Genomic DNA, 12,521 nt, shown 5'->3' with positions numbered 1-12,521 from the left:
CGAAGCATTGGTTGAAACCTGACAACACTGCCAAGATCACATCAATACCAAGCATTGGTTGAAACCTGACAACACTGCCAAGATCATATCAATACCAAGCATTGGTTGAAACCTGACAACACTGCGTTGGTTGAAATGTAGTAATAATTGAGTTATGTATGGAAATGAAATGGGATGACTGGATGAAATGATGGCTGAACATATGGAAAGGAAAGAAAAACAGAAGGACAGATGAACAGAAGGATTCATTTTACTGCACCCCGTTTTTCTAAGAAGAATAAAAATCCTAAACAAAAGATCGGCCTTAGTCTCAGCCTTCCCATACTGTAACTACATTCAAACTTTGCAGGTATAGGTCTGTGCTGTACCTCAATGCAAATTTTTAAATTTCATGCAGATGCATATTTATTTTATTTCTGCAGAAATTCTTCACATCATCAAACATATGACATCATAATTTGCTCGACTTCCTTAATAAAGTTGGACCACACCAAAACCATATTTACTTTAAATGTACTTTTGAAAAATTATGAAAATTTGTTTTTGTTTAACTGTAAAGGTATAAATTTGTATGATTTCATTTCCTTTCATCAACATATCTTTATGAACACTGATAGTTTCACACAATTTTGCGGAGCTTCCTATCACTTCTTTATTTTTTCTCCTAGGCCCTGATGCAGCTTCTTGAGTACATAGTGATGAAAGTAGAAATGAACTTAGGTTACTGACACTATGGTGGATTTAGTTACTGACAGACAGATGACCTCATATGAAGTCTGGAACAAAACATTAGTCCCACTTTTAACAGAGATTGCTCACCTCTCTAACAGCTATCTAACTGCGAAATCAGAGCAGCTGGCCAAGAATCTAAGTCGGTAGGATGATTTCTGTCGAAATTTTGCCACTGTTGATTCCATTTCTTATTAGAAACAAATGTCTTAAGGATTTTACAGCTTTATTTATCTTCAATCATATTTAACTCTACATTAACATCATCTGTCCACAACTCTACATTAACATCATCTGTCCACAACTCTACATTAACATCATCTGTCCACAACTCTACATTAACAACATCTGTCCACAACTCTACATTAACATCATCTGTCCACAACTCTACATTAACATCATCTGTCCACAACTCTACATTAACATCATCTGTCCACAACTCTACATTAACATCATCTGTCCACAACTCTACATTAACATCATCTGTCCACAATTGAAATGCCAGGTTGCTTTGTGCCCAAGTTTGTTAAATTATGTTCAGTAAATTTTTAGATAATGTTCTGGGAATGTTTTTCGAATTTTAGTAATGGTGGCCATATCTGAATGCATCTTTTGTATAATTCTGAAAGATATTAAAGCTATGACACTTTCTGTCAAATTTTGTCAAATTTGGAAGTGGTTATTATAATACGTTATTTAAGACTTCTCTATTTGTAGTATCAGAAACCATATTTGATGGCAGATTAGAATCATTTGCACAAACTTTAAAGGTCTTCACTCAAGAATGCTTTATTTACGTCAAGCCTGGTCAAATTCTCTTATGCAGTTTTGAAGATGTCATTCAAAAGCTATTTCTACGTTTAGTAATGGTGCCACATTTGATGATGGACAAAATACTGTTCAGTGGATTTTGAAAAGAATTTGTTTAAAAGTTTTTATATTTAAAGTACTGCTGCCATATTTGTTGGCAGATCAGCATTATTTGTATAAATGTAAAAGGTTTTCAGGCCATGATGTGTTCTGTCATGTTATCTCTGATTTATTCACCAGTTTTAGAAAAGAAGTAGTTTTTTTAAAAAAAATACTGTTTTTAGTAATGTGGCTATATTTTTGACAGTAGATTGACATTTCCTTATACAATTGAAAGATCATCATGCCAGGATGCTGTTTGTTAAATTTGAACAAAATCTGCCTATTGGTTTAACGTGTTGTTTTTAATGGACTTTCTGTTGTTAGTAACAATGACTATAATCAATGACAGATCATCATTTATTCAGACCTGAAAATCATTTATGACAAGATGCTCTGTGCCAAATTTGGTTGAAACGGATCTGCTAGTTTCTGATATGTTGAAAATAGCAATGATTGACAGATGCCAGATAGACATCTTATGGCTATGAGAGCCATAGCTCTCAAAAATCACATAGATATCTCCTGACACTTTGTGAAAATTTTATGCATATTCAAATGGCTAATGTTAAATGCAGAACTGATGACAATAAATTATAATAATAGACCTGCCAACCCTGATGAGTTCATCTCAGTAAGGCAGTTGATTTTTTCCGTAAGTTTGGCCAGTTTTCAGTAAGGTGTAACAATGTATCATAAACTGCTATTGTAAAGCTGGAAAACGTAATTAAAAATTTAATATTTGAAACATGCAGCGATGATAAACATTATGTTCAACTGAAAAGTTTTAAAAGTACATGTAGACTTCATTTACCACTAGTATAGTTGCACAAACTTTAGTTCCGAACCCTATGCAGCTCAATGGCTTGTTGCTGTCTCTCAACTTTACATAATTCTTTGAAATTCTGTTTTCATTTCTCATGACAATGGTAATCATATATCAGCCATGAGTCATACTCAAAATGGCACGTGATGTCCAATACATGTAATTCTGTCCCTTCCAGCTTTTATTCACAAGAATCTGAATATTCCTTTTTATTCCTCTGTGTTGATTATTAACAATTTTCAAGAGGCATATTTTCCCTTTTGTCTTAAACATGCATCGATTGCTGGAAGCCATTTTTAAAAAATACTATAATCAACAGGCTGATCATGCAGACATTTCGCATGAACAAATAGGTGCAGTTGAAAGAGTCTGAGGAACTGCTGTAACGTTAGTCTGGTTCCCTGACTAATTACACCAATTCTAATATGAAAACAGGATCCAATTTTCCGGATTTTTGAGCAATTATCATTTTCTGTAGTTTTTGCTTTTATGCAGTGAGTCTGTATTTTAATGTAATTTTTGTAAGACTTATGGCAAAATCGTAAGGGTTGGCAGGTCTGTAATGATGGAGGCTTATCGGAATTTTAATATATGTGCTCTAATCTTTCAAGTGCTTTCTAAAAATTGAAACTTTGATGTAATAAAATAAATTCACTTGTTTTAAATACTTAGATTTTCCTAATATGAATAAAATGTAGGATAATTTCTCTTGTGAATACCAAATGATTAGTATTTAGAACTACATCAATTATCATGATAAAAGACAGTGGGATTTTTGGATGAGTTAATCTTGAAATATGACCACAATTTTAAAATTTATTGTCTGCATCTAATAAGCTTTAGAATGCAAATAACTGAAGTCAAAGTAGGAAATATTATCCTAAAATAATGGTATCATATATTTACTACAAGGAATGTATGTTTATCACTAATATTTCTGTTGAAAAGGTAAATGAAACACAATATTATGATATTATGTCAAACGCATGTTCACACCAGAATACCTGTATATAATTTTCTTGAGCACCCACCAGAGTTTATAATTATAGCTGCATCAAGCAGACATTTAAAACAGAACAAAGTTAGATACAAAAACCAATGTATGATTGGACAAAAAAGGAAAATGAGTTTGTATTGATTTTCTTGTCATGATATTACATGCTGAAGAATGAGTGGTGTGCAGCTAGCTGCACAGCTAAGTAATATGCAACACTGAATACCTTAGCTCGCCCTATTAGTGTTACCCACCTATCCGACATAACCCAACCCTGGAATAAATCCGGCCTTCAAGTAAAGTTAGCTATATTTGTACAGTTATTATGACAAACAATACCACTCCTGAAGTAGTTTTTAATGATTTCTTTTTCCCTGCTTTTTTAAATTTTCTCCCCATCAATTCACTGCCACCCCAACCCCAAAGAGTTCAGATGATACAATATATGTCAGGTGCATCAATATAACGTTTTTATATGCTGATTGAATACCCCAACCATCAATCAGTCAAATACTAGTTGTGACTTGCATGAAGTTTTCTCTTGCCCATGAACTAAATGCTCCCCGATTATGCAAATTTATTCTCTGTAAAGTTATATGTTATCTAAGGAAGTACATTTTCAGACAATATCAACATTTCTGACGAGACAGGATAATCGGAAAATTAAAGGATACTTATAAAGTTGAAGTCAGATGATAATTTCATTGAACCTGTACTACCCCATGACTGGACAGTCTTTAGAGAAGTCACATAACACTGGACAACAAATTTTTACAAAAGTCATGTTACTGAAATAAAATTAGTCAATTCTTATCAATTTTTATGTGCTGAACACGAATATGACAGTCAAATTGCAAAATTGGCTCAAGTTTTTTTGTAATCTGCAAGAAATTAATGTTTACATAACGAAATGCATTCCAATAGTAAAAGGTCAACTGTAATAGCCTACCTATAAAAAATCAAGTCATTGACTACATCTTAGATTTCTTCGCCTGTCTCTTGTACAGCTGTTCGGGAGCATCTCTGAGGAGTGTCCAGCAGTAGTCAGCCAGCATTGTAGTGGACCATTTTCCCTGGTATCTTTGTTCCATTGTTGCGATATCTTGATGAAAACGTTCGCCGTGTTCATCACTAACAATACCACAGTTGCTAGGAAAGAAATCCAAATGGGAATGAAGGAAGTGAATCATTAGAGACACATTGCAGCCAAGTTTCTTATACTTCATCAACATGTCTTCTACTAGTTCCTTATAGTTTTCTGCCCTAACATTTCCGAGGAAGTTTGTAGAAACTAGGCGAAAAGCATTCCATGCTTGTTTCGCGTCACCTTCCAGCAAGTTGTTGAACCGGTCATCTTTGAAAAGCTCTCGAATCTGAGGACCCACAAAAACTCCCTCTTTAATCTTTGCTTCGCTGAGTCGAGGGAATTTTTCATGCAGGTATCGGAATGCTGGCAAAGTCCGGTCAATGGCTTTCACGAAGTTCTTCATCAAACCTAGTTTGATGTGAAGGGGTGGTAGCAAGATTTTCTGAGCCTCAACCAGAGCTGGGTGTTGGATATTCTTCTCTCCAATGGCTACATTCTGCCTGTGAGTCCATTCCTTCCTCATGTAGTGCATTTCCCTTGCTCGGCTATCCCACTCGCATAAGAAACACATGTATTTTGTATATCCTTGCTGCAGTCCCATTAAAAGGGCAACTACCTTCAAATCACCACAGAGGTGCCAGCTGTACTTGTTATACTCAATGGAATTCAGTAGCTGCCTTAAGTTATCGTATGTCTCTTTCATGTGGACAGCATACGCTACTGGAATAGATGGAAGAATGTTTCCATTGTGCAAAAGCACAGCCTTGAGACTCAGTTTCGAAGAGTCCACAAATAGTCTCCATTCTTGTGGGTCATGAGTGATTTTTAAAGCATTCATGAGGCCCTCAATATCGGAACAGAATATCAGATTACTTTCCTTTCTGAAGAAAGGCTCCAATTGCTGGTGGCGCTTTCGATATGCAGTAATTGTGACATCTTCTTCTAGAAGATTCCATTGTTGGAGTCTTGATCCTAGCAATTCTGCCTTGTTCTTTGATAAGTCCAAATCACGAATCAGGTCATTTAGTTCTTCCTGTGTTATTCTGTGTGGGGTTGATGATGCACCACAGTGAAAATCTGGATCACTGCATGCTGATGGACCAGGAGAAGAACAGGTCGACTCACCTTTGTCTTCGTCAGATGAATCAAGAGAATATTCTGCTGGAGGTTCTGGAATAGGAAGTCCCTCACCATGTGGAACTGGTCTAAATGCAGACGGAATGTTTGGGTAGACTATTCTAGACTTCTTTCGCTTCGTTATTCCGCCGGAAAGAGGAGGAACCAAGCAGAAGTAACAGTCATTTAGGTGGTTGCTTGGCTCTCTCCACACCATTGGGACTGCAAACGGCATTGATGACCTTTTGCAATTCAACCACTGTGAAAGCTGTGTTGTACATGTAGCACAGCATATATGCGGAGCCCAAGGCTTGTCTTGGTCACCAACCTTGCATCCGAAGTAAAGATGATATGCCTTCTTCACTTGAGAATTGATACTTTTCTTCTGGTTGGCAAATGTCACTTCCCCACAAATATAGCAAAAATTGTCCGCGGTATTAACACACTTTCGAGGCATTACTGTTCTTTATTGTACGTAAATGGATAAAATAATAAGTTTTATGTAACAGTAGCTTGAACTGTCTCGCACAACGTCTAAAATATTTTAAATGCTGAACCTATCTGATTGGGCTTTATATAGTACACTGCTTACGTCAGCTTCAGCAGCCGCCTGGCATTAGTATAATAGGCCTACACATGTATAGTACACTGCTGACGTCAACTTACTTCAGCAGCCGCATGGCATTAGTATTGCATTGCATCAGAAAATGATGCAATCAACTGTGGATGATGTGAGCATGATGGTATTATGCAATGTTACATCATTATTCCGGATGTTGCTGCAGTCCTACTGGAGAAATTTACACAGTGAAACATAGAAAATGAGGTATATGAATATCTTCAAAACGAGAGCCAATACAAATTTTTCACGGTTATATTCGTGTTCGGCACACCAAAATACTACAGATTAGGACCTTTTCAAGTCAGTAATGATTTCACTGTTGACCAGTGTAATATAAAATAAGAGACAGAGAGGGTGGGTGATGCTTAAGGGTATGACATGTTTAATGAAATTATAAAACTTCCACTTGGTATGCATTGTTTAATTTTCCAATTTCACTGTACCCTAATGGGACCCCACAGAATGTCTGGAGTGTATCCTGTGATGGAGGCAAAGCAGGGTAAAAAGGCGAAACACTGTGCGTTATAAATCATGAGCCTTTATTAAGCAAATTCAACTGAAATGCATGCAATGAATTTAACAACAATGTGTTGAAGCTGATTTAAACAGTTTCTCACTGAATATAAGTCAAATGTGATATGTTTCTGACAATATTTCAGGAACATTGAGTCTTTTTTCCAATCAGCTGTAACACAGTTTTTAAATCTGTAGCCACAGGTATCTTGTCTGAAAAAGTAGCACTAATGAATGCCATTCTTGTACTATGTAGTGCAAAATATCAGTATTGATGGCAGCAGCTTGCAGGATGGATTTTGGCCATCTTGAAATAATGTCCCTGTTCACTGCCAGAAGAAAAAGGGCCCAGAAACTAACAAATAGTTTGGTTTAATTATTCCTAATACTGTTTGTCCTATCGAAATATCCGCAAGAGTAGTGACAGTACAAAGTCGTCTGTCTGTTGCATAACCTGCAATGCAAATTTCATCCAAATGATTTCCTGCAAGTGGTCGCTTTAGAAGATCATCTATTATAAAGATGACTCTGTTCTTTTTATCTCTAAATTTCTAAGATCAAAGAAATCATGGATTTGTCCTCTTTGGTCAAAAAGCAATGCATGAAGTAGAACGAATTTATATGAGGGAATTTTTTTCAAAGGAAGTTTACAACCTAGTGAAGCAATTGTAAGTATCTTAGCATAATATCAACATCCTTTGTGACTGCAATTTTTTTTTTCTTTCTGGAAATATGACACCATTTTGCAAGCAATGAAATTGACAAGGGTGTTAAAAGGACTGGAAAGAAAAGGAGAAAAGGTATCATTTTGGTGGCAGTGTCCACTACCAAGCTGAGCTTTGTCCCCATTTGGTTTGCTTCCTTTTTTAACACAGGACTTTAAAAAAAAAAAATGGTAAATCGGATTGCTGAAGCATGAAATGGACTGTGTGTCCTAGAAGAAAAATATTTATAAATAAACTCTTGGTGACAAGACAAAATATGTCACTCACCAAAGCACCATATTAGGACACCTTTTTGAGGCCTGTTACTCTCTTATGTAAGGAAGAAAGTTCATTATGGCAGATACAAGAGGAATGCAGGTATTGATCATGTGCCCCTGTACTTTTTGTAGGAAAACTTATTATGGTCTGAAATTTGTAACCAGACTTCCAGATTTTCCTTTGGCACAGTTAAAATCCTACATTTTACACTGTTCTTTTGTATTGCAATGGTTATTTATCTGGTTCATAAGCGACCATGTTTGTGTCAAATGATTTGTGAAATTAACTGCTCTGCAGCCCCACGAGCTCCAATACCATGGTCATTTATGGCATCATGGACCATATATATACTATATATAAATGCAATGTTACCTTCAAGAATGAAACTCTTTTGTAACCATGCACAGTGGACCATATTTGCAAAAAAACCAAAGGCTACAGGAGGAAAGTTATTAGCGTTCATGGTGTTCCATCATTATGGTTAAGTGCACTGAAAAATTTCAAGAGGAAGGAATTGCAATACATGTAGTGCAATATAGAGGAATCACAGTACACACTGTGCAATATAAAGGAATCACAGTACATGTAGTGCAATATAAAGGAATCACAGTACATGTAGTGCAATATAAAGGAATCACAGTACATGTAGTGCAATATAAAGGAATCACAGTACATGTAGTGCAATATAAAGGAATCACAGTACATGTGCAATATAAAGGAATCACAGTACATGTAGTGCAATATAAAGGAATCAAGTACATGTAGTGCAATATAAAGGAATCACAGTACATGTAGTGCAATATAAAGGAATCACAGTACATGTAGTGCTATATAAAGGAATCACAGTACATGTAGTGCAATATAAAGGAATCACAGTACACATAGTGCAATATAAAGGAATCACAGTACACGTAGTGCTATATAAAGGAATCACACAGTACATGTAGTGCAATATAAAGGAATCACAGTACATGTAGTGCAATATAAAGGAATCACAGTACATGTAGTGCTATATAAAGGAATCACATTACATGTAGTGCAATATAAAGGAATCACACAGTACATGTAGTGCAATATAAAGGAATCACAGTACACGTAGTGCTATATAAAAGAATCACAGTACATGTAGTGCTATATAAAGGAATCACAGTACATGTAGTGCAATATAAAGGAATCACAGTACATGTAGTGCAATATAAAGGAATCACAGTACACATAGTGCTATATAAAGGAATCACATTACATATAGTGCAATATAAAGGAATCAAACAGTACATGTAGTGCAATATAAAGGAATCACAGTACACGTAGTGCAATATAAAGGAATCACAGTACATGTAGTGCAATATAAAGGAATCACAGTACATGTAGTGCTATATAAAGGAATCACATTACATGTAGTGCAATATAAAGGAATCACACAGTACATGTAGTGCAATATAAAGGAATCACAGTACATGTAGTGCTATATAAAGGAATCACACAGTACATGTAGTGCTATATAAAGGAATCACATTACATGTAGTGCAATATAAAGGAATCACAGTACACATAGTGCAATATAAAGGAATCACATTACATGTAGTGCAATATAAAGGAATCACAGTACATGTAGTGCTATATAAAGGAATCACAGTACACATAGTGCAATATAAAGGAATCACATTACATGTAGTGCAATATAAAGGAATCACATTACATGTAGTGCAATATAAAGGAATCACAGTACACATAGTGCAATATAAAGGAATCACATTACATGTAGTGCAATATAAAGGAATCACAGTACATGTAGTGCTATATAAAGGAATCACATTACATGTAGTGCAATATAAAGGAATCACAGTACACATAGTGCAATATAAAGGAATCACAGTACATGTAGTGCAATATAAAGGAATCACAGTACATGTAAGTGCAATATAAAGGAATCACAGTACATGTAGTGCAATATAAAGGAATCACAGTACACGTAGTACAATATAAAAGAATCATAGTACATGTAGTGCAATATAAAGGAATCACAGTACACGTAGTGCAATATAAAGGAATCACAGTACATGTAGTGCAATATAAAGGAATCACAGTACACGTGGTGCAATATAAAAGAATCACAGTACATGTAGTGCAATATAAAAGAATCACAGTACATATACTGCAATATAAAGGAAACAGTACTAATCCAAGTCTTTTACAAGAGTCTTTAAAACAAGAAGGAACACCTTGAACTAATGGAAAAGCTACAAAAATTTTGTTAGTAGCTGAAACCACAAACTGACCATCACTTTGGACTTGTGTACTGATCAATTTTGCGACCAATGCATCTTCTCATGGGGTCCCTTATGGTACAAAAGGTTAAAAAAAACCCAATATTTTCTTATGGTATTGCATTTAAGATCCAAATATACATTACAAATAAATTAATGTCAGGTAAGAGTGTATTCCAGGGTCTCCTTGAAATAGCAAAATTTTCTTTTAAACACTATAAATGTGTTTATATGGAATGGATGCCCCAGCCAACCAATAAAATATAACTGAAAGGCAAAGTTCAAAGTCACAGAGGGGCCATAAGTTGGTTACCTTGTAATGAAAAAAGTAAAAATCAAACTTGACCTAGATTTATAACAAATTAAGTTTTTGAGTCGAAATAAGATTTGTGAAGGATATGATGTGATATAACATGAGACAGTGGGTAGACACTGGTAACACTGTATGCCCCCTCCATAGATGGTGTAGCGGGGGTGGGGGGATAAGAGAAGGCATTAAGTAATTATTTTTGAGTCAAGTGTTGTTATTAGTGGGTAGTTAAAAAGATACAAAGATACATGGGCAACACAGTTTGTCGCCTCCATAGTTATGGTTGGGGTGGAGGCATAAAAAATAGAATTACCCCATTTTTTTTGAGTAAAGTATTGTTATTAGTGGGTAGTTAAAAAGATTCATGGGTAGTGATGGGTAACACAGTATGTCCCCTGCATAGTTATGGTTGATGGGGGGGGTGCATAAGAAATGGCCTTACCCCATTATGTTTGAGTCAAGTGTTATTGAGAGAGGGTAGTTACGAGGATGCAGTTGTATCAATGATCGTAGTAAATCATAGCCTGATCTCCAAAATCTTCCAACCTGCAACAGAAGGAAGAAAGTTAACCAGTGATATAAAGACAAATTAAAAATATAATTTGATTCATAAACGTTGTGGCAAATTTTAAATTCATAACTGCTTAATGGGATTTTGGCATTACTTAATGTTTCATTATACCCTTTTTTGCAAAAATAAAATGGCAATTTCTCATTTATGCTCTTTACAACCACAACATCATTGTAGAAAAACTGCCAGTGTCAGTAAGGTTTTCCTGCAACCTACAATACTGTAAATTTATTTTTATTCCTATGGTAATGGGCAGTCTAGATTTTTTGAGTTTCTTTAAATAACATATTGGCAAATTAAAATACCAATCTATGTTACTTTACAAGCAATAGTGTGTACAAAAATGAATAGGTGCAAACCACAATCAAGAGATGATGAGCTCAATGCAAAGGCACAAATCACTAAATTATAAAAAAGAAAGGAGGTCACCATGTCATGACTCTACTAGTGATTGCTAGCTAAGAGTGATTTTATTCCTTTCCTTTTTGACTGGTTGATAAAAAATCTAAAGTTTAAACTCAACCTTGAGAGTTCACAAATTTTCTGGTTGGATAATTGATTTTCAATTATATTTACGACATTCTTAAACACAACAACAGTACATTCACCTCTTCTTCAAGTTGTGCGAGTGTTGGAGATGGACCACATAAAACACATACATCTACATTCTTTATCAACTGGAAGGTCAGTAAACGATGAGGTACCTGCAAAAGCAATTTTATTAACTATTTATTTCTGACAATAAACTTGTTATATTTTCAACAAGCATACATGAGCTAAATACAATAAGTACGGTAATAACTTTTGAAAAATATCCTAAATACTTTTAAAACAATCTATGACTCTACCATTGTTGAAACAAGTACTGTGAACAGTTCTGTATTTATATTTCTAAAAACTTATGCTCCTCTTCTGACACTCATATTCTCACTGTTCCCACTGTTAAAACAAAGTCATACGGAGATAATCTGTGTGCCAGGGCCCAGCTACATGGAATGAATTGCCCATACATATTAGACACAAGGACACAATGATTTCATTCAAGAGTGCTCTAAAAACTCACCTATTTTGACTACAAGAACAGACTTAAACACTTAATAATGTTTACCTCCTTAATTATAGTCAGCACTGCTTTTGTTTTGTAATTTCATGGTGTTTGTTTCTGTAATCTTGTCATTGTTTGTTTTTATATGTGATCTGATACAGTAAGGAACTTACAGCTCCTCAACATTGGGTGTTATACTAAGTCCTTATTATTATTATTATTATTATTATTATTAATATTATTATTATAGCAGTAGATTGGGCATGTCTGACTGAGCTGCATCATCTGATTTGGTATAATGGCCTTCACCCTGACCTTTTAACCCCAAAAGCAACTTGCTTCTTCCTCTCTCCAAAGGTTAATTATTTATGAAATTTGGTGAACAAAAAGGGTCTGTTGTAATTACCAGAAGCTTTGTTCTATTTATATCCATATCTACAGGTAATTTTTCATCCCATACACACAACCATTATCACTGCTGTACTATGCCATGACATGTTTGGAAATTAAAGTTATTTTGCAGAAAAATGTACAAAATAAGGTCAAATA

The 12,521-nt window shown here is 35.0% G+C and overlaps 1 protein-coding gene across 1 annotated transcript in view; it reads right to left on the bottom strand.

Annotated features, from left to right (window-relative positions):
- The window catches only part of LOC149787640 (protein fuzzy homolog), a 210,418-nt gene that overhangs the window by 41,588 nt on the left and 156,309 nt on the right, over positions 1-12,521 (bottom strand). Inside the window, exons 6-7 of the mRNA XM_089973821.1 lie at positions 11,536-11,631; positions 10,799-10,902 (exon numbers count right to left, since the gene is read on the bottom strand). Of these exons, the coding sequence (XP_089829947.1) occupies positions 10,799-10,902; positions 11,536-11,631 (200 nt within the window). The remainder of the gene's footprint in view (positions 1-10,798; positions 10,903-11,535; positions 11,632-12,521) is intronic.

This window comes from Sinohyriopsis cumingii, chromosome 11 (genome assembly GCF_028554795.1).
Source record: "Sinohyriopsis cumingii isolate HCF-2022 chromosome 11, ASM2855479v2, whole genome shotgun sequence".
NCBI lineage: Eukaryota > Metazoa > Mollusca > Bivalvia > Unionida > Unionidae > Sinohyriopsis > Sinohyriopsis cumingii.
The sequence above is the reverse complement of the archived record's forward strand: the minus strand, read 5'-3'. Positions and strand labels throughout refer to the sequence as shown.